The sequence below is a fragment of the Diuraphis noxia genome, unplaced genomic scaffold (genome assembly GCF_037042655.1).
Source record: "Diuraphis noxia isolate RWA-SAM2 unplaced genomic scaffold, SU_Dnox_SAM2 contig0004, whole genome shotgun sequence".
Taxonomy (NCBI): Eukaryota; Metazoa; Arthropoda; class Insecta; order Hemiptera; family Aphididae; genus Diuraphis; species Diuraphis noxia.
The window spans coordinates 12,276,266-12,299,361 of NW_028301714.1; the positions used below are offsets into that span (position 1 = coordinate 12,276,266).

The 23,096-nt window shown below is 31.3% G+C and overlaps 3 protein-coding genes across 3 annotated transcripts; 2 read left to right on the forward strand and 1 right to left on the reverse strand.

Annotated features, from left to right (window-relative positions):
• Window positions 1–64: 64 nt before the first annotated feature.
• Window positions 65–14,271, reverse strand: spn-D (RAD51 DNA repair protein spindle D). Its single transcript, XM_015524201.2, has 9 exons — window positions 14,130–14,271; window positions 8,068–8,179; window positions 7,795–7,898; window positions 5,887–6,011; window positions 5,702–5,808; window positions 4,452–4,642; window positions 4,128–4,256; window positions 2,446–2,637; window positions 65–296 (listed from the first exon to the last, which is right to left on the reverse strand). Exons 2-9 carry the CDS (start codon window positions 8,165–8,167, stop codon window positions 243–245), a joined length of 1,002 nt encoding a protein of 333 aa, XP_015379687.1. The 5' UTR covers window positions 8,168–8,179; window positions 14,130–14,271; the 3' UTR covers window positions 65–242.
• Window positions 8,455–19,330, forward strand: mfas (midline fasciclin). Its single transcript, XM_015524199.2, has 12 exons — window positions 8,455–8,660; window positions 9,256–9,369; window positions 9,475–9,539; window positions 9,852–9,997; window positions 10,132–10,302; window positions 11,361–11,492; window positions 11,573–11,741; window positions 12,060–12,275; window positions 13,120–13,257; window positions 14,193–14,499; window positions 18,210–18,507; window positions 18,913–19,330. Exons 1-12 carry the CDS (start codon window positions 8,488–8,490, stop codon window positions 19,018–19,020), a joined length of 2,037 nt encoding a protein of 678 aa, XP_015379685.2. The 5' UTR covers window positions 8,455–8,487; the 3' UTR covers window positions 19,021–19,330.
• Window positions 19,331–21,678: 2,348 nt separating this feature from the next.
• Window positions 21,679–23,019, forward strand: Nt5a (5' nucleotidase A). Its single transcript, XM_015524200.2, has one exon. The coding sequence runs from the start codon at window positions 21,679–21,681 to the stop codon at window positions 22,972–22,974; it is 1,296 nt and encodes a 431-aa protein (XP_015379686.1). The 3' UTR covers window positions 22,975–23,019.
• Window positions 23,020–23,096: the final 77 nt, after the last annotated feature.

Consider the following 23,096-nt stretch of genomic DNA (forward strand, 5'->3'; position numbering starts at 1 on the left):
CTACCTAGGAATATATAATTATTATTATACAGTAGGTATAGGTTTATAAACTCTGTTTGAACAATTATTTTGATTTTATGGTGTAAATTATTTTATTTCTATACAAATAGTATTTTAGTTGAAAATAAATTAAATACATTGTGCTTATGTCCGGCTTGCACTTCATCACAATAATACACGTAGGTACCTATCTATAGTACGTAGGTTTTTTAATTTCCTATCATCGTTTTTTCACCGTCCAGCTATTGTAAGGGCTGCACTTCTGTGGGAAGATCGCGCACTCCATCCGATGAAATCTGCAAAACAAAATTGACAAAATTTGAGACGCACACACTAAAGTTCTTCTAGAACCTTCCTTAGTTGCGCCAATGACGCCTATCCATAATTATGAACAATACGTTCAAAATAACCCATAAACTACGCACATTATGATACGTTACAATAGGGCGCAAACTCTGCAACTTCGGACAACACGTCCAAAACATTATCAAAAAGGCCACCCGCTTTCGTGGTATTATACTCTACCCTATACTCAACCGAACATGTCCCACCCCACTAACAGCCAAACTTAGCATACTTAAACTATATGTCTCCCACATTCTTACATATGCTGGCCCCTCTTAGGCACCTTTCATGAGTCTTTCACATTGGAGGCGTATCGAATCCGTCCAAAATATCGGTATACGTACAATAATTGGGTATGCCCAATATCGTCAAAAACTCGGTTCTTCTTAAATCTGCAAACTTCAAATCCATCCAAATCTCTATTCAGTACCAATCCAAATCAGTGTTCTACAAAAGCTCCTTCTCAGATCATGACCACATTCGACTTCTAGGCAAAATTCACACTCTTCCTACTACCAAAAAACATCCAAAACCCTACCCATTTACTTGGACTAACCAATAAACCTAACCACCTTCAATCTTCCACCCAGTTGGCATAGCCAATCACCCCAAAGCAAAAAAAAAAAAAACATCATACTATTTTAAAATATAAGTAAATGATATAGAAAATGTACATTTGATTAATTTCATGGAAGCATTAATTGTTCAACTTAATATTATATCATAAAATTCAATTTAGGCGCAAAAAAAAAAACGAATATCTTGATGCCTATTGTCTACTAAAAATGACGTGCATCACCGTTTTCATAAGATCTTTATAGCCTATATAGGTATCTAATCGGTAACTATTTTCATAATTCTGAGATCTGTTAATCAACAAATGCGTTGTTGATGAACATTATCGAAAAACAGTGGGTACTTATTGCACACAATTTATGAAATAATTAAAATTCCACGAGTATGTACCAATACGTTTTGTTTTAATATCTGTGTGGTACAATACGCGAATATAATATAATGAAAAAATTATAAAACTTTATTTTGGTTTTTTTTTTTTTTTGATAGGGCCAAAAATATATATTTCTGATTGCCACCGACCAAGTGAACAGATACTAATCGATAATATAAACACCTAACCGCGAACTTACGATGATTGTTAGAGAAATAATTAGCTGGTTGCCGTCTGCAATGACACAATGACGCGCGTATATTCACTTGTATTATTATTCAGTGAACAGTCTAATTAATCATGAATGAAGTACCGTTAACGGCCTTTGACGGAAGAAAAAGAATCGACTCATCGTATAAAATATAAAATATAATAGTTATATGACAGAAATAATACGACATAATATGTTATTATATTATTATGTATTATTAACAATCGTTATAATCACAATTTTTAATATTTAGTTGACCATTATTGCCGCACGTGCTTGCACGTATTTTCCGAGTCATTGTACTACCTTATAAAAATACGCAAACTTTGGAATACGAGCATAGATAAAATTTGGGAGGAAAATTGAAAAAAATATGCAGATTATAGAAAGCTTTATAGATTTAAGCACAAGACAGAGCACAGAGAAGTATAGGTATACTAGCCAGATTGTTAATGAGTACCTAATTCAAATTAGGTTATTGAACTATTATATAATCTAAGTATACCTATGTACACAAAATTATCGTTTCCTACCCATTATACGGTAAACACTAAACAGGATCAGGTTAATTAGACTACAGTTATCGTCTGTGAGTGATGTACGCTTTGTTGTTTTTTTTTTATAATTTCGCATAGAAATAATATATTTTACATTTTTAGAATATTTTTTAAGAGCCGCGGTGAATGTATAGGTATATTGCAAAGTTTAATCCATAATTACAGCAAGCATGCCAAACAGAAGCTGTTTAGTCGTTTAGTGCATATAAATTCATCGTTCCGTAGATTGTTGCACTCCGCTGCAATATTATATTTTATACATATTTAGTATATACATATTTAGTATATACTTTTTTTGTTGTTTTATTATTGTACCGTGAACCATAGTATCGATAAATAATATATTATATAAAAAGTATAACATATAGTAATGATATACTCACAGTAAATCGAGCTGCGGAACGACCATGTTCGACGCTTTTTTTGAGCAGCGCAGTGTACTCGTTTGGCCGGTTGGGAGTTTTGCTCAGCAGAAGTCTATACTGAACACGATGACCGAACGATTCACCTAACGCCGGAAATACTTCCGTCCCGTTCTCGGTGACCGCGGTCGTCAGATCGTTAGTCAGTAATACCTGTAATTTTATACCAAATGTCAAGTCGAAACTTAACGATAATACGATATCACGCGCACATTATGTAAAAAAAAATATCAAGCGATTTAGTGGTTATAGGTTCTACAGCGAACACTTTTTAAATAGGAAAATATATGTGCTAATTATTTTTTCGATTTTTCTTTTCCGACAATTTTAGATTACAAATTTTTTATCCGATTTTCAAATACTTATTAATATTGATTAAAAAGCTATATTTTGTTGGATATTTAGATTCATATCTAAAAAACCAAAAGCATGCAAAGCGATTCCACTAACAACCACTCATATTATGTGTGAAAAAATTAATTCAGTATAAATATCATAACTGCATATTATTGCATGTGTACTCAGTTCCACAAAAGGTAACATTTCAAAAATCAGAAAATGTAATACTTTTGGTATCAGCATTAACACCAAATATTCTTAGTCAATATGCATAATAATTTTTCTAATTAAATTAATACTTAATCCGATTATTTTACGATTAGTACAGTATAGGTATAAAGATTCTTTTCATGTATTTATTACCTATTCACACATTTCTCTATACTAGAGTATTATCTTTAAATATTAAAGTAGACCAAATTACAAAGTTTCGATAGATAAATAGACGATTACTATAATCCGCATAAAAATATAATATTAGGTATGTATTTAGTATTCAGTATTAATTAATCATAATACGCCTTAATATAATATTATGAATTTACTATTTGCGTGCGTTATTTCATGTTTATATAAATAAAAATGCTTTGATCTTTCATCATTGATCATTCTGCAATAATTATTCAAACTCACAGTACGCTGCAGTTAATTTTTATTTTTTGCAACAAAACTATCTGAAAATTCTCACGTACTTTTAAATTGAACTAAATAATGCGCCGATAAAATACAACAAACGGATGTAGGCCGCAAACATTTATAAAATAATAATTATTGTCACCAGCGTTTCAATCTCGACCTGACCATTTAATTTGTACAGTATACTACATAAACAGACATACAGCGTGCATTAAGTCGTTCGGTCTGCGAAAACAATTGACCCTGATATGCTGACTATATTATAATATATGTACAGTAAATTCGTAACGATAGCCTTCGAACGAATTTTAGCAACGCACGCGCCTTAAAAAACGCTCAGGCCTATATATAATAATAATAGTTGAAACGATAATGCGATAGTCCCACGTCACAATAATATAAAGTAAGAATATTATATTGCGCTATTATTTTTATTCGTATGTGTATATTATACCAACAGATTTAAACAACAGAAAGTTTATTGTGCGGTGAAAAACAAACTGTACACGGCTACGTCATATATATACGTATGCCGACTATTATTATAGAGAGTATACCAAGTACGTGTATATGGTCATAAAACGCGGTTATAAACGCGTTCGGATTAAAACGAAACGACGATTTTTATATGCCCAATTATATACAATAGCTGATGCATTGTCACTTACGGCCAGATCGTGTTCGACAGCGATCGTTTGCAAAAGATCGAGAGCACTGTGGACCAGCGTATTCTTTCTCAGCGAATTTTCCACCTGGTACAGCGGCATAACGAAACTGTCCACCACGATTAATTTCACCTGTAATTTTAGGTTTAATGATAACATCCGTGAGATGATATTATATAATATACACGTCAACGATGACGAACTAATGCGAGTATTATCACGATAACAATTGCATATTGTATACAAAAAAAAATATCGCTTATTATAATATAATAATAATTTATATTGTATAATTTATAATAGGCATTATATTATGTGTATATATACTTTCGGGTGACGTTCGAGAGTCGTATACAAAGCGTGCAGCTGGTTTAGGTCATTCATTTGAACCCTGTGTATTTTACTCAGCATGCCAGCGGTGGTCAGACTCTTTAGCAACTCGCTGTTGGCTGCTCCTTTGAAATCGTTGGGTCCCGACAACACTTTAGACACATGGCCGAGGAAAGCGTCGATCATTTCTGAAAACGAATGTAACGAGCCACTTGATATCATCACAGTCGTGTTTATATATGTATATGAATAACACTGTAACAACGCATTAACGCGCTGCAGTGAGATTAAAATTATAAAATCTACACGCGACGAAATAATGTAATATTTATGCGTTATAGACAAAACAATAACAATAACAGTAATATATATAATACTACTGTAAAGCCGAGCTGGAGACGAAAGTACAGGAAAAATATAATGTGAACTATTATTGTATTTGATTAATAAATAGGTATATAGGGATTAAATAATTTGAAATAACGGGAATCGGGTAAATAAATCTCAACGGAAATACTCTTCAACATAATATAATACGATATATTGTTAATGTTGATTGTATATTACTATTTTTGAATAATAATTGGGAAAGAAGGCGAAGGAAAATAAGAAGAAGATATTATTTTTGAATATCTATAGCATAATATATTAATTTGTGATTTGTATTTAAGTAGGTTATATAATATATGTTTTAAAAAATTACCAACCTATTCAGGGGCGTAATTAGGGGGGATATGGAGGATAGATTCCCCCACAAGCTGTATTTATATATTGACTTTTTCCTACAAATATTTTAAATTCAAATTAATAAAAAAATAAAAAACGAAATTAAGTTGTATCGGTTATTGTAGTACTATATAATATTAGTTTATTACTCAGTAAGCAATAAGCATGAATTTAAAATAAATTTAATATTCATCTTGATCTTATTGAATTATAAACACGGTGCCCTACCGCACATTGTATTTAATTAGTAATTACAATACCTACATGCTACATACACAGAGATACGAGATAGATAATACTCCAATAATGGGCAAAACCGAAATTCCAAAAATTTAATCCTAAGATACTACGGATACCACTTTCAAAATTTCACAGTAAACGACACAAATATTAATATGCCATAATGAGATATAAAAAGTAAAACGGGGGGTATATGAGTGGCAAAGCCCCCACAAGTTGGTATTAAATATTTATTTAGATAACCCCCCTCCCCCCAATGAAACATTCTCAATATTACGTACCAGTTAGCCGAAGTTCGGAAAAATTTGAATTTGTATCGACATAAATTGCTTCGGCTTGTAATCCTTCAAAACACACGGGTATTTGAACGGAAACGCAGAGTTGCATGCTGAAAAATTATCGTAAAATATATTAAAACGAGGATCGAGATCATTTTTACTGAAATTGAAGCGGCATGGACGTTTACCATAATTGACTTTTGCCCGAACCTGGAGCTCCAGACAATTCTGTTATCCGTCCAACTTGAACACCGCCGTTTAAAAGTTCGTCAATGGACTTGCAGAACGTAGCAATGCTATCGCGTTCAATGTCCTGTACAGAAAACGAAAAATGTTTATGATGATTGCGTTTTACCATATAAATAATTAGTTATAAACGACTTTTATGCTTTTATATACGTTGAACTTATAATATAATAAGTATGATGACTATAGGGAACGGATTTATTTACATTTTGCATATTTTTTTGGTTAGTTCAAAAGATTTCTAAGTAAAATAGAAATCCGTTTAACATGTTGGAGATTAAAAATGCACTACTTTGGTTTTGTATATTTTGGTATTTTTATTAATAAATGCATATTTTGATATTTTATAGGTCTTATTATTGATTTTTTAGGCCATATTATACTAATATTGTATTACCTTCGTTGGCTATCATCGAAAAAAACTATATACTCGTATATATAAGTAGTAAGTACATATATTTTTAACTTTTAATTAATTTTTTTTTTACTTTCATATAATTTTGTACTTGTGTATTAAATAAATAATAATAAATATAAATATATAAATTTTAAAGCATATTTGTGTTATAAATGCATATTTTATGGTTTTTTTTTTAAATAAATGCACATATCAACATATTTAAGTGCATATTTTTTTGGGCATATAAATCCGTTCCCTAGTTATGACTTAACATAAATATTACCTAACCTTTTTGTACTGGCGACCCAAAATATTAACCCAATTTTTCATGTGACCATTTAAGATTCTGACCGGAGCGAGGAATGTATTAGTTTTATACAATTATGTTTAATTCATTTTTATTATGTAAACACTTTTTCTCCCTCTAAACTTGCTCAAAAGTATCATGTTTAGCATCTTTTCTGAAAGGTAATGTTCTTGAGCTGGTACTTTAGAGAGGTCATTTTCCGATTTTCGAAACGGCACTCGAAATAAAAGTGGTTAAAGGAGAAAAACGTATACGATTTCACGATTTTATAATATTAAATAATTACGGACGACGTTTTCTACCAGAAATATTGTTTCAAATGAAAAATGACAAGAAATATTTTTTGTTGTATTTTGTATTTTGTTCTTTACGGCTTAAAGTTCGGAACATTTTAGTCATTTTAAAGCTATTTATAGAAATTTTAATTTTGGTTGTTTTTTTTGTTGTAATATTCGGTTAAAAACATTCGTAAAAACTTGAAATTTGGGTTGTTTACTTATATTAGCCTTACCTAGACATGGTAAAATTTTCAAAACATTTGAAGGACTTTTTTCTTTTTAAATCTAAGATTTGAAAAATTTGAATAATCTATAATATATTCTAGACAGATAAACCGTCTCCGCTCAGAATCGTTTTTCGTATACAATGATATAATATCATTGGATCCAAATTTAATTCCATCCATTACAGTAACCCACTTGTTACCTACTGTACAGCAGAGCGACATCCACGACTTCCCCGCTTTTTTTATTAATATTTCATTGTATACATTTTTTACTTTTTACTTGTAAAAATTTACAGATTAAAAATACTACAGGATAACATTGCCTCAGACAATTCAAACTTATTAATTATGTAGTCATTCTGCACATTTTTTAGGCGATTTTTTTTTTTGTAATATCGAAACGTATACTACATAAATATGTATAGGTATGTGTGTTAAACATAACTAAATAAACTTTGTTTTCCACACTTTTACAGAGAATAAATTATTATTTTTATGTTTTACATTTTTGAGGATTTAAAATACCTACAATACGATAAATAAACTTGTGGTATTTTTATTGTGTTTATAAGAGTTTATATTCAATCTTAAATCTTATAATATTATAAGTTTTAAAATAAATCAAGATTTTCACTTACTAGTTCTGCAGCGGTCTTGTATATTGGAGATTTAAGCATATCGCGGATTTCAGATTCTGACTCCATATGCTTTCGTAAAAACTTTGATTTCTTTTCAGGATCGTCTATACATTATATCATGAAACAATTTTACGACACAATATAGAAAATGTTCACAATCAAATAAAATTAATCTATAATAATTAATAATCGTATTCACAATAGTTCTTCTGGTCACTTCACATATATAGATGTATAAAAATGATAATGATGAAAATTAAAATTAAATATTACCCAATGCATCGAGCAAATCTTCACAACACTTGTATCCCAGTTTGTCCAGTTTACTGATTGTATGCTTGCTCAAAGGCAATGTCCAAATAGGCCTGTTCATGGTTACGCAGTTCTGTTAAAAATAATTAGGTTAATGTCTAATTACGACGACAAAAAATAAACAATTTTTGAATTTTATGTACACATCCAGTTCAATTGCATACGCACACCGTCGTCATAATATAATGAAATAGATATTCGCATTTATAATTAAATCTTACATGCAGCTAGCAAATAAGACGACTGCGAATATTTGTTACATTTTAATATGCATAAAAATGGGTCAAAGACGAATCCATTGGGATATTGTTTATTTTTTCATTTAATTACTTGCACAGATTCTTCCGGCGGTATAAATCGCATATATAAAGCCCACCCACTATGGTTTGTAATTACCATTACAGTTTTATTATTCAAAAAGTTCACAACTATTACACAGAGTATATATCGTCAGCTATGATTGTAACAATTGTTTTCACGAGTTTGGTGTTGACGTATGATGTGGTTTATGGAAATTATCATCACAACAGAAACACTACGCTTCACAAATATGGGTAAGTAATTTATAATACACTGCCAACTGACCAATTGTAATCGTTATCTTTATTTTTTATTGTCCTTAAACAATGATACATAAAACCGTCGATTAAATTTAAATTTAAACACAATCGAAAATATTAACGACAATTTTTAAGACGGAAAAAAATTAAAAGTATTTACCTGCGTTTTAGCAATGCGTAACTCTAGCATTGTATTCGTTATATTTTTAAGTTTATATAAATAAATAAATGTCCGACTAAAAATGTCCGAAAAAAAAATTCGTTGTGAGTATAGAGTAGGTACACATGAAACTCATTGAACGGAAAGTATTGCGTCAAAAAAAAAAAAAAAAAATGCAAATCCAACCCCTAAATATATTGGACATTGGTATATACAAATAATATAAAGACAGGCGAGTCTCGATAGCTTTAATTTTTTCCTAGCCCTTTGAAGTTTTTATATATAGAATTTATATTTATTCTCATCGAGATTCAATTTATCGAGAGTTGACTGTATATATAACAGTATATACATGTAACATGTACATTATTAATATCTACGTCGTTTAGCGAAAAGTTTTGGGAAATATTTGACGAATTCGATTTTTAGGCCCAATGTTTGCGCTGTCGAAGAGATTTCGTCGGGCAAAGGCGGCATGTCATCGCACAGGGAGCGTGGCTGGCCAATAGATGATCGCCAGCATCGAACTTGCGGGCAGAACACGTTGAGTGACTTAACTCTGGGCTGCGGTGATTGCAGTCACCCGGAAACGATGACCCTAATTTAATTTGTATTATTTTCTTTTTTTCTCTATTGTTCCGAGTATAGAATTGTGAGGTATGAATGCTGCTTGGGATTCAAGTCGATGTATGGGTGTCCAGGGTGCACCGGTGGTGAGTACAGAATGATAATTACTAAAGATTTTATGCTATATTATGACGATCAAGACGCGTCTTATATTTTATCATCTGTGATCTTTTAGTTCCTAACTAGGTACGTTTAAGTGATAATCTATATATTTTCAATTACGCGTATATTGACAAAACCGCGGAAATCGACAATGAAAATATATTTGATCAAATAACGACAAATCACCTATTAACATTATATAGAAATAATATATACATACTATACACAATGAACTATGTTTGAGCAGCGAATGATATACCGCAGCTGTAACGATTTACAATAAAAATTATTTACAGTAAAACCGACAAAGAACGTGTTGGAAACCGCTCAAGAACTCGGGGCTCTCGAGTTTGTCCGTTACGTCCGACAACATGGCTTGTACGATTTGTTGACTAGCGGCGGTCCATATACGATATTCGCTCCCACCGACGAAGCTTTTTCAGTATATATATTATTGAATCATATATTATTATTACTATTGATATTATTTTATTGTGAACCATACGATAAAAGCCGTATGACACCGTTTTTATGACATTTAATCATTTTTTTGTTCTGTGTGGTGTGTAAATGTAGAAAATGGATAACGCATATCGGTCGGCCATGGAGTCTTACGAATCGGCCATCGAGATACTCAGATACCACGTGGTGCCCTTGAGGATCGTGACACAAAACGTATCATCCAACGAGATGTTTAACACGTTGAACGATGGACTTCAATTGAGGTTTAATAAGTATTCGACAAAAGTGAGCAACATTTTCCGAGTAAACTGATAGGATACTGTACACGGAATGTCGACGAACGATATTTCAGCTTATGAAATGTTGATAAACCGCGTTTTAAAATATTGCAGCTATAACATATTATACATTTTAACATACAGGGGGGTTACCAAATAAAATTTAACTTATAAAAATATATATGAATGACTATTAACATTTACAAATACTTATTAGGCTATAATGGTAAAAAGCAATGGTCATAATTTAAAAATATAATATAGGTACGCACATTTCGAATTTTAATCATGAAATCATTCATAAAATTTGGTATTAATAAACATTTATCTTAAATGCTTTTAAGTATTTTAGCCGTTCATTAAATTATAATTCATAATTATACATATCGTATCCTTCATTCGTCTTCACATTGGTCATAGCTTATTACTTCCTCACCATTCTTCTAAACTTAATCTAAACTCTTCCCCTCTTTGTACACTACATCACGACGACTCGATATGCAATTTTGATCACATCTTTTTCAATTGCCCTTCTCTCATAACTATTAACTAGTAGACAACTCCTTTTCTCTTTTTTTCTTTTTTTGGCTATATTTCTCCCGATTCTAATCTTCTTCTCAACTCCCGTTTCACCCCTATCATCCGTTCTCTTATCCAATTCATTCATACCACTGGCTTTCTCATTTAACGCTAATTTTTAATATTATTGTCTGTTTTTTGTTTTGATACATCATTATTTTGTAATCGCTTTGCTATAATTATTTTACAATAAAATGCAAATTAAAAAAAATTAAATAAAAAATAATTATACATATTTTACATGTGGAACTTATTGCATTCGTATTATAACCTATATGAAAATGAGTTGGTAACAGATGCGAGTGATTGGAACCATTAAGGGATATATGTCGGGAGCAGATAGCCGATAGATCATATTTAAAAAAAAAATAATAATAATGACGGTCTAAACGTTTTTGAAGATTTTTAACTCATATTATATTATAAATAAATTATCGCAATCGGATGTTAGAATAAAAATCGATTTTAATAAATTGAATTTTGTAGATTGAAACAATAAATTGTGTTACGATAATGCGTAAGAACCGAATTGCTCAAAATGGAGTGGTGCATTTGATAAATTCCGTACTAAGTCCTTACACTTATTCAAATCGTAATTTGGTGCAAATTATCAACCAGGTCAGACATAACTTAAAAGGCTTTTTTCGAAAAAAAAAAACCAATAAATAGTAACGAAAATAAACCTCGTGTGCTTGTAGAATCAAGACTTAACAATATTTTCAAAAATGCTCGAAGTTTCGCGTATGCACCAAAGTCTAAAAGAACCATTTCAAACACTCACGGTTATGGTTCCTACCGACATGGCATTACAAAGATTTCCACAAAATCAACTCAGAAGAATATTGAATGACGAATCACTAAGCAAAGGTACGTGTGAAATTGAACGACAATACGTACGTAATATTATATCGTAAATGTTCGCTGCCAAACGTCAAATGCACGTCATAGTTTGTTAGTAAATACATTGTACACAGAATATATCAGTTTATAAACCACAATAATAATTACAATAACAATAAAATTAGAAAAAAAACCCGTAACCTATACCTATTTAAAAGTATATATGATGACCAAGAAAAATTCATAAGATTTGTCGTAAATATTATATAAATAATACCTAATAATGTTAAAACAGTCACATGTCACATAGGTATAAAGTATTTTTGATTTGAAAATTTTCTTAAGCGTTTGTGTTAAAACACATATTGCCGGCACCCGTTTGTTTGAGTGCCTTCACCGAAGATCAGTACGTCAGGAGCTTGGCGGACAGCAATTACGTGAAATTCAGCTGCGACGGGAAAAACACAGTGATGGCTCAAGGAAACTGTATCAATAACGATTTGAAATTAACGTCCAATGGAATTATTTACGCAATAAATTTCGCACTAAGCTCAGAAGAAGGTATTATTGATTAATATAATATGTGAATTATATACTTATATAAGCAAAATATAGATTATATTGCAGATGACATAAAATAATATATAATAATAATTAATTTTATAAATGAACAATTTTAATAATTGAATTTTTATTTGGGATAAAAAAAAATTAAAGGAACCTATATATAATATACATGAATAACGTTCTACGTACATATATCCACTTTGATACTTGCATTTTTTGAATTCTTATAAAATCGTACGTTGTATACCAAAAACGGTTCTTGAGAAGCCACAAGGAGGGGCGGGTGGCGAAAATATTTTGTATATACTTATAATTTATATACATATCTCGTGTATATTCTCTTATTAGTTTCATATTTTTACATTCCCCCCCCTCCTAGTGGCGTACCTATTGTGTATATGTATGTGTGTGTAGTAGTGGTAGTGGTTGGGGGGGGGGGGGGGTAAGGGGCATCCCCCCAAGAAGTTTTTTGATGTCATAATATGCGAATTCATTGTCCAGCTTAAATAATGTAAATAATAAATATTTTTAATTTTCACTGATGATTATAATCGGGTTTGATATCACTTATCAATGTAGTACATGATTCATCTTTAATTATTTAACAATAATTTATAAATTTATAAAACAGTTTCAGATTATATTGTAATTTATAACCATAAAAAATTGTGCAATCATTTATGCCCCCCCCCCCAAAAAAAAAAAAAAAAAAATGTTTCACAGATACGCCACTACTCCCCCCCCCACCCACCGTAAAACCACCACTGTTGTATATGTACAACATAATTATATTATATAATTATTATTGTTATAAGCTTAACACAACTATGGTTTGCAGGGAAATCGGCGTTGCAGATCATGCAGCATTTGGGTCTAAGCGAATTTATTCAGATCGTCAACATCGCCGGACTAGCGCAAACGTTTGAAAGTTTTAACGCTTTAACCGTTTTTGCACCGACCAACAAAGCCCTGAAATGTAAGTCACCACTGCAATAATTATATACTGCAGGATGTCCTACACAGATCTGACATTCTGACAAATTAAATAACTTTTGTTCAATATTTTAAAAAATTTTTTTAAATATAATGCATAAACACTTGCGCTACATTTTTATTTTTTATTTTTTAATACCTACTGAAAATAAAAAACTTGAAAATTGATAAAAACATTGCCGAACCATATTCAATATAATCAATTTGTAAATCTTATTTTGAGAAAAATTAATTAAAACATTAATCAAATACATTAAAAATATATTCAAGTCAAATGCCTGATTTTTACAATTCTTTTAAAATATTTTATACCTATAAATATTTTTAAATACCTAAAATTTATATATTTTGAAATTATAATGTTTCTAACATAAACTATAGATCGTATAATTTATACTAAGCGAGAATATAGATATTTAAATTTTTTTTTTAAATCAGCCATTTGACTTAAGTAAATTCTTTTACCATATAAATTTTTCTCAAAATAAGATTTACAATTTGGCTATATTGAATGTTTCGGAAATTTTTTTTTATCAACTTTGAAGTTTTTTATTTTCAGTATTAAAAAATAAAAAATCGTAGCGTAAGTGTTTATGCATTACATTAAACATTTTTTTTTTTAAATATTGATTTGAACAAAAGTTATTTCATTTGTCAGAATGTCAGATCTCCGTGGGACACTTTAATATATACACACCTATATTGTTATATTATTATATTTATAAATTGTCTATAAAGTATTCTTCACGTGAACACGGTGTATATATATAGTAAGTATATGCATTATTATAACCCGGTCGTATAACGATCACCGTAACGTGTTTTTCATTGATGGACGACGCATATTTTACGTACCTTTCTATATCTATATAGTGAATGTGGGTGTATAAATATTTAGCAATTGATTTGACGCTGCAGGTATGAATCCTATGGAAATGTATCACATCCGGTCCGACCCGAGTGCCGCCCGAGCGTTCGTAGATTTTCACGTTGGGAGACAAACAATCATGGCCGAGAACATCTACGACGGTAAAACCGTGGAGACCTTTGCTTCCGGAAAGCAACTCCGCCTGCAGTGCGTCCAGAATGAGTTCGGTGTGGAAGGACGACGGATTCACTTTCAAACCGTGCGAGGCTACAACGGGGCCGTTCACACCGTTGACCATGTATTGTATCCGCCGACGATATCCCTCGAAGACCTGATCAGGAAAAACGAAAGTTTCAGGTATACATATAAACTATACATATAAACGTCTATATAATATGTGTGTATAACAATAATAGTTCTTATGGTTCGCGCGTTGTCCAAGGTGATTGGATCGACGATATTGAAAGATGTTGACAAAATGTTCAATATTACCTATTATTTAAAGTATTTAACGCGATAACTGAGGCTAAAATAGAAACCATTCAAAGTACTCGCGGGTACAAAACTACAAAGATATACAAAACTTTGATGGTCGCCATATTGCGAGTTTGCAACGCGTCGTAGACTTATAATCTTCATAAGTTTATACAATACGCTGGGCATGGCCGGTTTCCGCCAAAAGTGTACCTTTCCCTTTTCCCCCAATTCACTTTTCCGCCAAATCATAAATTGTTCGATTCCCTTTTCCGCCAAAAGTGTACCTTGCCCTTTTCCCCCAATTCACTTTTCCGCCAAATCTAAAAAGTAAGTCTAGAATTTGAATAATGTTTGAATATTATATTATATAAAATATACATGTCTGCCATTATCTATTAAAGATTGAAAAATTATAATATATTATATACATTACATAAATAATTGAAAAACCATTAGGTTGGTATCTAAATAAACATTATTAGGTATTGTGTTATAGCATTATCATATACAAACAAACAACATTCAAATTATAAATATTATTATATATTATCTATATTACTAATTATACTTTACTATAGTTGTATGATATTACTTTAACTTTAAAGTTAGTCTAGTATTGGAATAATGTTTGAATATTATAATATATACAATATACATGTCAATCATATTATAATTTTACTATACTATTACTACTATATTACTACTTATACTTTACTGGGCGCTCACTTTACTATAGTTGTATGAGATTTCTTTTACAAAGTCATATCTGGAAATTTAAAAAAAATATAAATATTGCGACATTAAATTCAAATAGTTAGTCTGCACACTACCTGTCAAGATCTCCATTTGTATACTGACTTAAAAATTGTTTATTTCTCTTTTGTCTGTCACGAACTCGACAATCTTGTGCCACGTTTGGTAGATGGGTACTTCTTAGTTTAACATAGACTTCAGTTTGTACTTCATTAATTAAAACGGTTACTAAAGTATTGATAGACGGTGATTCCTTATAAAAATGTCGATTAAAATTCGAATGGAATGATTCGCAATTGTTGGTGGTTCGTCTTAAACTCGAACTTGCTGATGCCCAAAGTATTGGAGGATAATCGCAATTATCGGTCAGATAATTGTCTACTAAGTAGTCTGAATATTTACTAACTTGGTCATTTGTGGGTCGATCAGCCATAAAGTTGTCTATGAAACATTCAAAAACTTCAGTTGGATCTAAGAAAAGTAAGCCAAAAGTATGACGCAACCATTTTCCTACTTCTGAAGATTGGTCCTGGTAAGCAGTGGATAGTCCTAATTTTTGAATTTGACGATACCATGCTTGGGTGAGGTGAAACCTACATCCGATAATTTGGGTTAGTGGCCAAATTTCATGTATGGCATTTATTATGGATTTTTCGAAATCTGTAGTTATATACTGCGGTAATAATTGCACGCCTAATGTAGAACATTTGTCAACAATCAACTGAAATGTATATGCATATATTTCTGTAGTTTTAGAAGGCAGTAAACAAAATATTAAAGGAATATAGTGTCCATTTTTGAGCCCATGAATCGTGAACAGTTGGGTAAAAAACCGTGCAGAATACTTAAATGTTCCGTCCATGTATAATGTGTCAACTTCTTTTAGTAATAAAATATTCGTATAACATGAAAAAATAACAATATTTTTTTGTTTATTATTTATTAACAAAAAATCTTCACCTTGCTTTGTTTTTAAATCTAATGTTTCTAAAAATTCGTGGACTTCTTGTAAATTTGTTGGTTTGGCAGGTAACACTTTTCGTCGAGCTTTATATATATTTTTCCTCAACCTTTTGATGTCTGTCGTAGTAAATTGAGAAGCTTCTACATTTTCTCCAATCTCTTTTAGTATGATTTTGTTTGGTTTATTACTGGTATCATCCACTGCTTTTCTCTTACAGATATTGTTTACAATTTGCCTAGATATTATTGGCCGAATATAAGGCTCATGTGTGTGAATTAAATATTCACAATCATCGTGTACTAGAGCATTATTTTCCGTGTATACTTTTGCTTTGCAATATTTTGTAATACATCGCCAACGAGTTGAACCAGTGGATTTGTTAATTGATCCAATACAGAATTTATAATTATTTAAAACTAATAATGGTTTTCCACGTTTACTTACAATGAATTCAATGAGGTCAGCCATTATGTTACGGTATGTGTGTTTTATAGATTGTCCAAAATCAAAAGTGTAGTTTTTATTGACAAGTTAAAAAATTTAACTAATGAAATACACTAAAATGTTATTTTATGAATATTATATTTTACTGTTAATAACGCGATTAGGTTCAAAAGAAGTAATAAACTCAATAGTAAGTTAAAGTTTATCGAGAACGGTTAGAAAGCGACTAGGCTGCGTACTATTATAGGTACAATAACGGTTGGTTTCGTACGTATCATACAACTGTCAACTGTAACAATATAACTGATACAACAAGCAAGATTAGCAATATAAATCGATAGCGTTTGGGAAATAATCCCGATAATCAGTGATAAATTTATCATTTGGTTGAAATTACGGTACGTTATATATATATATCATTATAGTACAAACTTTTTAATGTATATAAAATAAAAATAAAATTATAATTTATAATATATTAAAATATGACTAACATGCATATTGTATATAATATAATATTTAAATTATACTAGACTTACTTTTTAGATTTGGCGGAAAAGTGAATTGGGGGAAAAGGGCAAGGTAGGGTTTTGGCGGAAAAGGGAATCGAACAATTTATGATTTGGCGGAAAAGTGAATTGGGGGAAAAGGGAAAGGTACACTTTTGGCGGAAACGGGTAACTCCCAATACGCTTAGGTATAAATTATAACTTAGGTAATAACCGATGTGATACTACAAAACAATTCACAAAATATTACTACGGTGGGGGCAAAATTGAAGCAAAAAATATTGCATCGATATTGTAGTAAGGCAATATATATTATTTACCAAAAATCTATACCAACGGTCGGCAACCGAATCCGAATCCGGACCGTGGAACGCAGAAAGCCTCCGGATCGTTAACATGTCTTAACATTTTCTCTTCATATTACTATTATAAAAACATAAAGATTTGGCGAACATTTTTTTCACTGGACCTCGTTTATTTATTATTTTAATCTTCCGGACTTCAACAGAAATTACTTGCCGACCCCTGATCTATACGAAAAACGCTAATTGCAGTAGTTTTAGAATAAGTACCTAGTTAAAAGTTTCAAATAGGTACTCATATTAAAATGTTTGAATTATCAAAATTTTGAAAAAAATTAGGTAAATCTTAAAAAGATCGGTTAAATAATGAATAATACCACGAAGTGTGCCCATCATATTAATTTGAAATCAAAACAACTCCAGCATATAATATAATACTTAGTCAAAAATTACTGCAAATTACCGACATCCGCTGCACGTTGCAGCATATTATTCCGCTATACCATCCCGTACAGCAACTGTTAGCAAGCTTCCTCTCCTCGTCAACATATAATACCGAACAACTGACATGCTACTGAGATTTAAAATGCGCTTATTATTATGGCGACTGATCTGCAGTTTGTACGCGCAAGCGATGGACCTGGTGCTGGGTACTTCTTCGGAGGGTCGGACTCCGTTCGAGTTCTGCAGTGGCGTTCACAATACGTATTTCGTACCCACGGACTATGCTTTTAGGAAACTCGGTGCAGTCGAACTCCACAGGTTGTTCGGCAACCCAACTCGCATGCGACAAATCCTCGACAACCACCAAGCCGATCGCATCCTGCCGTCGGCGTTGATCGGCACGCGTCGGCAGTACGAGATCAAAACGAATAACGAAATCGTCCGCGTATCTAACGAAGATGACAAGTTTATGGTATGGCCATTCATTATAAATAATAATATATGCGATTAGAATTTTGAATAGTTAAAATGTTGATATGTTCGAGTTGTAGCAGATTTGAATGGGTAGGTATGCGCGCTACAATATATTATATTAAATTGTTCAAAAATCATTGCCAAGTTTAAGACGTTAATTAATCTTTACTACCTATCTGAAAAACGACTTCCCCGATACCCAATTGTTACATGATTTTAGCATCCTTTACATAAGTTTTGTAAATTCATTAAATTAATGTATCTTTAGTTACCTACGCGGATGTAAGTATATTGTATTTACAAGGTTTCTGCGTTATTTTTATTTTAGATATAATTATAAAAAAACAATTAACAAGGTTCCAATAATTTATTGTTGTGCTATATGTATAAATGTTATACACAGGTCAACGAAGCTGAAATAGTCGAAATGGATATAATGACAACCAATGGACTGGTCCACGTGGTTGACGATCTGATATTACCACAAAACATTAGAAGGAGAAGCGAATGAATATCGACTACACTATATTTTCTATATCATTATATAAAATCAAAAAATAGTAAATTATTAATTTAGTAGATGACTTTATAACCTGCATTGACACAATTAACTTACATAACAAATTAGTGTCTTATTTTGTTTTTATAGTAGTTATTAGGTATTACGTATATAATGTGTATTATCATTGAGTATAGATAGTATACTATATAATATATGTATAATATCTATACTCAATGGTATTATATATGTGTAATTATGATGTTAAATTGTAAACTTATGATTTTAATATTATGTTAATAAAACACATGTTATTCTTAACCGAATTTTGTATTTCAATACATAAATGTTTTTTAAGTTAAGGGTGTATTTATTTTTTATTTAGCCACATAATATTACGTTTTATTTATTTTAAGCCATTTCTTATAAATTCCAAGTACTTACGTTGGATCGATTATTATTATTTTAATAGTAGATCACATCGGTGTATGTTAAAATATATATGTACCTAGGTATTATGTTTTATAATCATATATTATTCATAATTCATATCATAATATTATAGTTTTTTTTTATAAAAATGAAATAGGTACACAATACATTAGGTATTTTAAGTACCTACAAAATTTATACACGTGGATCATCAAATATATGATAAATATTACAAGTCACTACAAGTATTCATGTCAGTGGCGTACGCAGAATTCTTTAATGAAGGGGTTACCATATTTTATATACATATATATATATATATAAAAAAAATGTTTATACAATTGTATTCTATTTATATTTAAAGACATGCACAGTACAATTTTTAAAAAATGTATATTTTATGGTCTAAAAACACTAACCTATTAAGTTATAACTTATAACTTAATATTAATTCGTCTCGATGATTTTGGTAATTCATCTAGTACTGTGTCTGTTGAGATTTCAATATCCCGATGAATATTTAGCATTGCTAGTCTACTGGGGAGGGGAGTTAAAACCCTTAACCCCTCCCCGACGGTACTGATTCATGTGTATAATATAATATATCTTAATATCTTACAATAATGATGTTCATACAATCAACTAGGATAATCTCTAAATTCTAATGGCTATTAAAGTTAATAGTATTTAAATTATTTACATAATAAATACAATAATAGTCAATGGTCAAAAATTGACCACAATAAATCAATAAATCATATATATTTTTAAATCAATCCATCAAATACCATTAAATTTTCTCAATGTCGAATTTGTCCACCCAATATTATATTCAGAATATGTGTCAGTAAATTTTTTTTATATGTATATTTTTATAGCATAAATTCATTCGTACATCATACCTGATAAATTGTTAAGAAGTTCAATTTCAATTGTTGTCATAAAAAAAAATATACTATAGTATTTCTTAATATGAATTTATAACAATAATATGTATGAAACATCAACCATAAATAATTATTAAACTACAATCATTTAAACACCTACCATTGATTAGACGTAATACTAATACAAATAATATGTCATGCCTTTTTATAGTTTTAAAAAAAATATTATGAAACTTTAAGAGAGAATGGTTATATTTTTTAAAACCCAGACTTGGGGGTTCCGAGGCCGTGTTCGTGAGGACCACGAAACACTTTTTTAATATCTCATTTGTAAATTCAATGGTGTAAGCCTAGAATCCAATCAGTATCTTGATCGTATGACTTCATAAAACGACTACACGAGAGATAGGTAGATCAAACAGTGACTTTTTTAGAATTGATGTAATGTATAATTGTGTTTTTTTATTCTATGACATTATATTTTTTTATATAATGTCATAGAATTGGCAAAAATGTCAACCTGCAAATCTATTCGAGTACTCCGACTTCGAGATAAGTGTTATCTAAAGCAGGGGCCACCAATCATTAGAAACCATTTTAATAACAATATGCCGAACTATTGTGGTCAGAGATAAAACAATAATAATTACAAATTTACAATTATAAATTATAATAACCTATCATTATAGTTAAAATTACAAGTAACATATTAAGTAGGTAGCACAGTTATTATAGTGTACTTGGTATTGTTTATGATTCTGCATTCTGTGTTGATAATGCCGTTATCAGCGGAATTCCGAACGTTCGATCATTCGAGGTGTGTCTTCCGTCGAAAACTATACAGCTGCTGCCGTGCGACGAGAATTCGACGATTTCACCGGACCACAACCCGTGCAAGTACGATTCGTTTTAATGATCAAAATAATACCCTCGACTCACCAGTTGCCTGAAGTCTTGGAGAGGGTGTCGACGGTTTCGAGTGAATTGAACTGAAGGTACTGTCTGTAGTTACGGGTCTTCTGTCCGGAACCGTCGATGCTCCGATGAAGACTTCCGGCGGCGTCTGAGTCTTAACAGTCTCAACACTCTCAACGGCTAAAAATATCCAATAACAGTCGTAACGGATATCACAAATTAGTAATAATTGTTGCGTTGAATATTTTTCAGGTTAAGGATTGAAAAGCGCGCGCCACATTATCTGTTTATCACCGACAGGTGACGAGATCTGATATCGTTACACATTGTTGTACCTACACGACATTACAACACGCCCGTAAGATATTTTGGGATTTGTGAGTCGGGACACATCGGTCATCAGTCGTGTGCTTTATCATATTTTCACCTACAAACGATGACGGAGACGTTCAGGTTGACCGACTACGATTGCATCGGTTTCGACCTAGACAACACGATATGCGAATACCGCATAGGGCCCATGGTCCAGATGATTTATGACGTACTAATCGATTACCTCATAAAAAATTGCAATTACTCGGACAAGCATCTGCGGCAGCCGATAGATTTCGATTTCTTTCAGCGGGGTCTGTTGTTAGACGCTGAAAAGGGTAACGTCTTAAAAATCAACGGTAACGGTCAAATACTGAGAGCAACCCATGGCACCAAGTTCATGTCCGACGAGGAAATCGTGTCGGTGTATGGACCGGAAAGGACGTGGGCGGTGACTGATGTGTTTGTACAAAATTTTCTCGAAACGTGGAACGGACCCATGTCCGAAAAGATCCGTCCTCTTCTTGATTTTTTTGATATCCCCGTGTCTCTTGTATTCGGACGTTGTGTAGACGGTATTGATAACTTATCTCGCCCTGAAACCTATAGCGTCTGGCCCGACGTGTTAAAAGGTTTGATCTACATGTACTCTAGGGAGAACTTTTCAGCAAATACTGGCGATTATTTTCCATACTTGAAATCTACTCCTTCATTATACTATAATAAATGTCCAGACTATGTGCTCAACTGGCTCAAAGAATTAAAACAAACTAAAAAAGTTTTCCTGATTTCTGGATCACATGTTGACTATGCTAATTTTACAGCTACACAGTCATTAGGTGAAAACTGGAAAGAACTATTTGACGTCGCTGTTTTTTATTCAAGAAAACCTGGATTTTTCACTTTGAATAGACCATTTTATAGTACCGATTCTCAAATGTTAAACGAATGTGATATTGTTGACAACATACAATTTAACAATATTTATAGTCAAGGTAATTGGAATCAGTTACATGATTTATTTAAAAAAGAAACTGGGAAGTCTAACCCAAAGTGTTTGTATATTGGTGATAATATATTGCAAGATGTCGTAGCTCCTGCCAAGTTCTCTGGTATAGATACTATAGCTGTTGTTGAGGAAATGAAATTAGATTCAAATGATAATGATATTAATCCCGACAATAACATGTTAAGAACAAACAAATGGAGTTCATATTTTGTCGATGATGAAAAAAGAGACACTTCCATTTGGACTTCGTTCATTGCGAATCACGGAAAACTTTGTATTCCATCCATTAAGCATCTGGCAAAAAAGCCCATAAATTTTGAATTTATGCCATTTACCAAAAATAAAGTTTCTATTAATGGTAATGGTTTTTTCCCATTTATACCCAATAGCTTATATAAAATTTTAAAATAATAATGTAATGACATAAATAAATCTTTGATTTACAATGATTTTAAATGGGTTTTGTCTTAATTTGTGATTGCTATTACTCAACCAAACCTATAACCATAATTATTACATATTTTCTTCATGTT

Bases quoted from the DNA above. Each gene is read 5' to 3' on its own strand.
- spn-D (XM_015524201.2), bottom strand. From the start codon at position 8,167: ATGAACAGGCCTATTTGGACATTGCCTTTGAGCAAGCATACAATCAGT. The intron at 7,899-8,067 runs GTAATATTTAAT...TATAATGTATAG, and splicing joins AGATTTGCTCGATGCATTGG to ACGATCCTGAAAAGAAATCA. The intron at 297-2,445 runs GTGAGTATATCA...TTTGTTTTGCAG, and splicing joins GTTCCGCAGCTCGATTTACT to ATTTCATCGGATGGAGTGCG.
- mfas (XM_015524199.2), top strand. From the start codon at position 8,488: ATGGTTTGTAATTACCATTACAGTTTTATTATTCAAAAAGTTCACAAC. The intron at 9,998-10,131 runs GTATATATATTA...GTGTAAATGTAG, and splicing joins CCACCGACGAAGCTTTTTCA to AAAATGGATAACGCATATCG. The intron at 13,258-14,192 runs GTAAGTCACCAC...TTGACGCTGCAG, and splicing joins GACCAACAAAGCCCTGAAAT to GTATGAATCCTATGGAAATG.
- Nt5a (XM_015524200.2), top strand. From the start codon at position 21,679: ATGACGGAGACGTTCAGGTTGACCGACTACGATTGCATCGGTTTCGAC.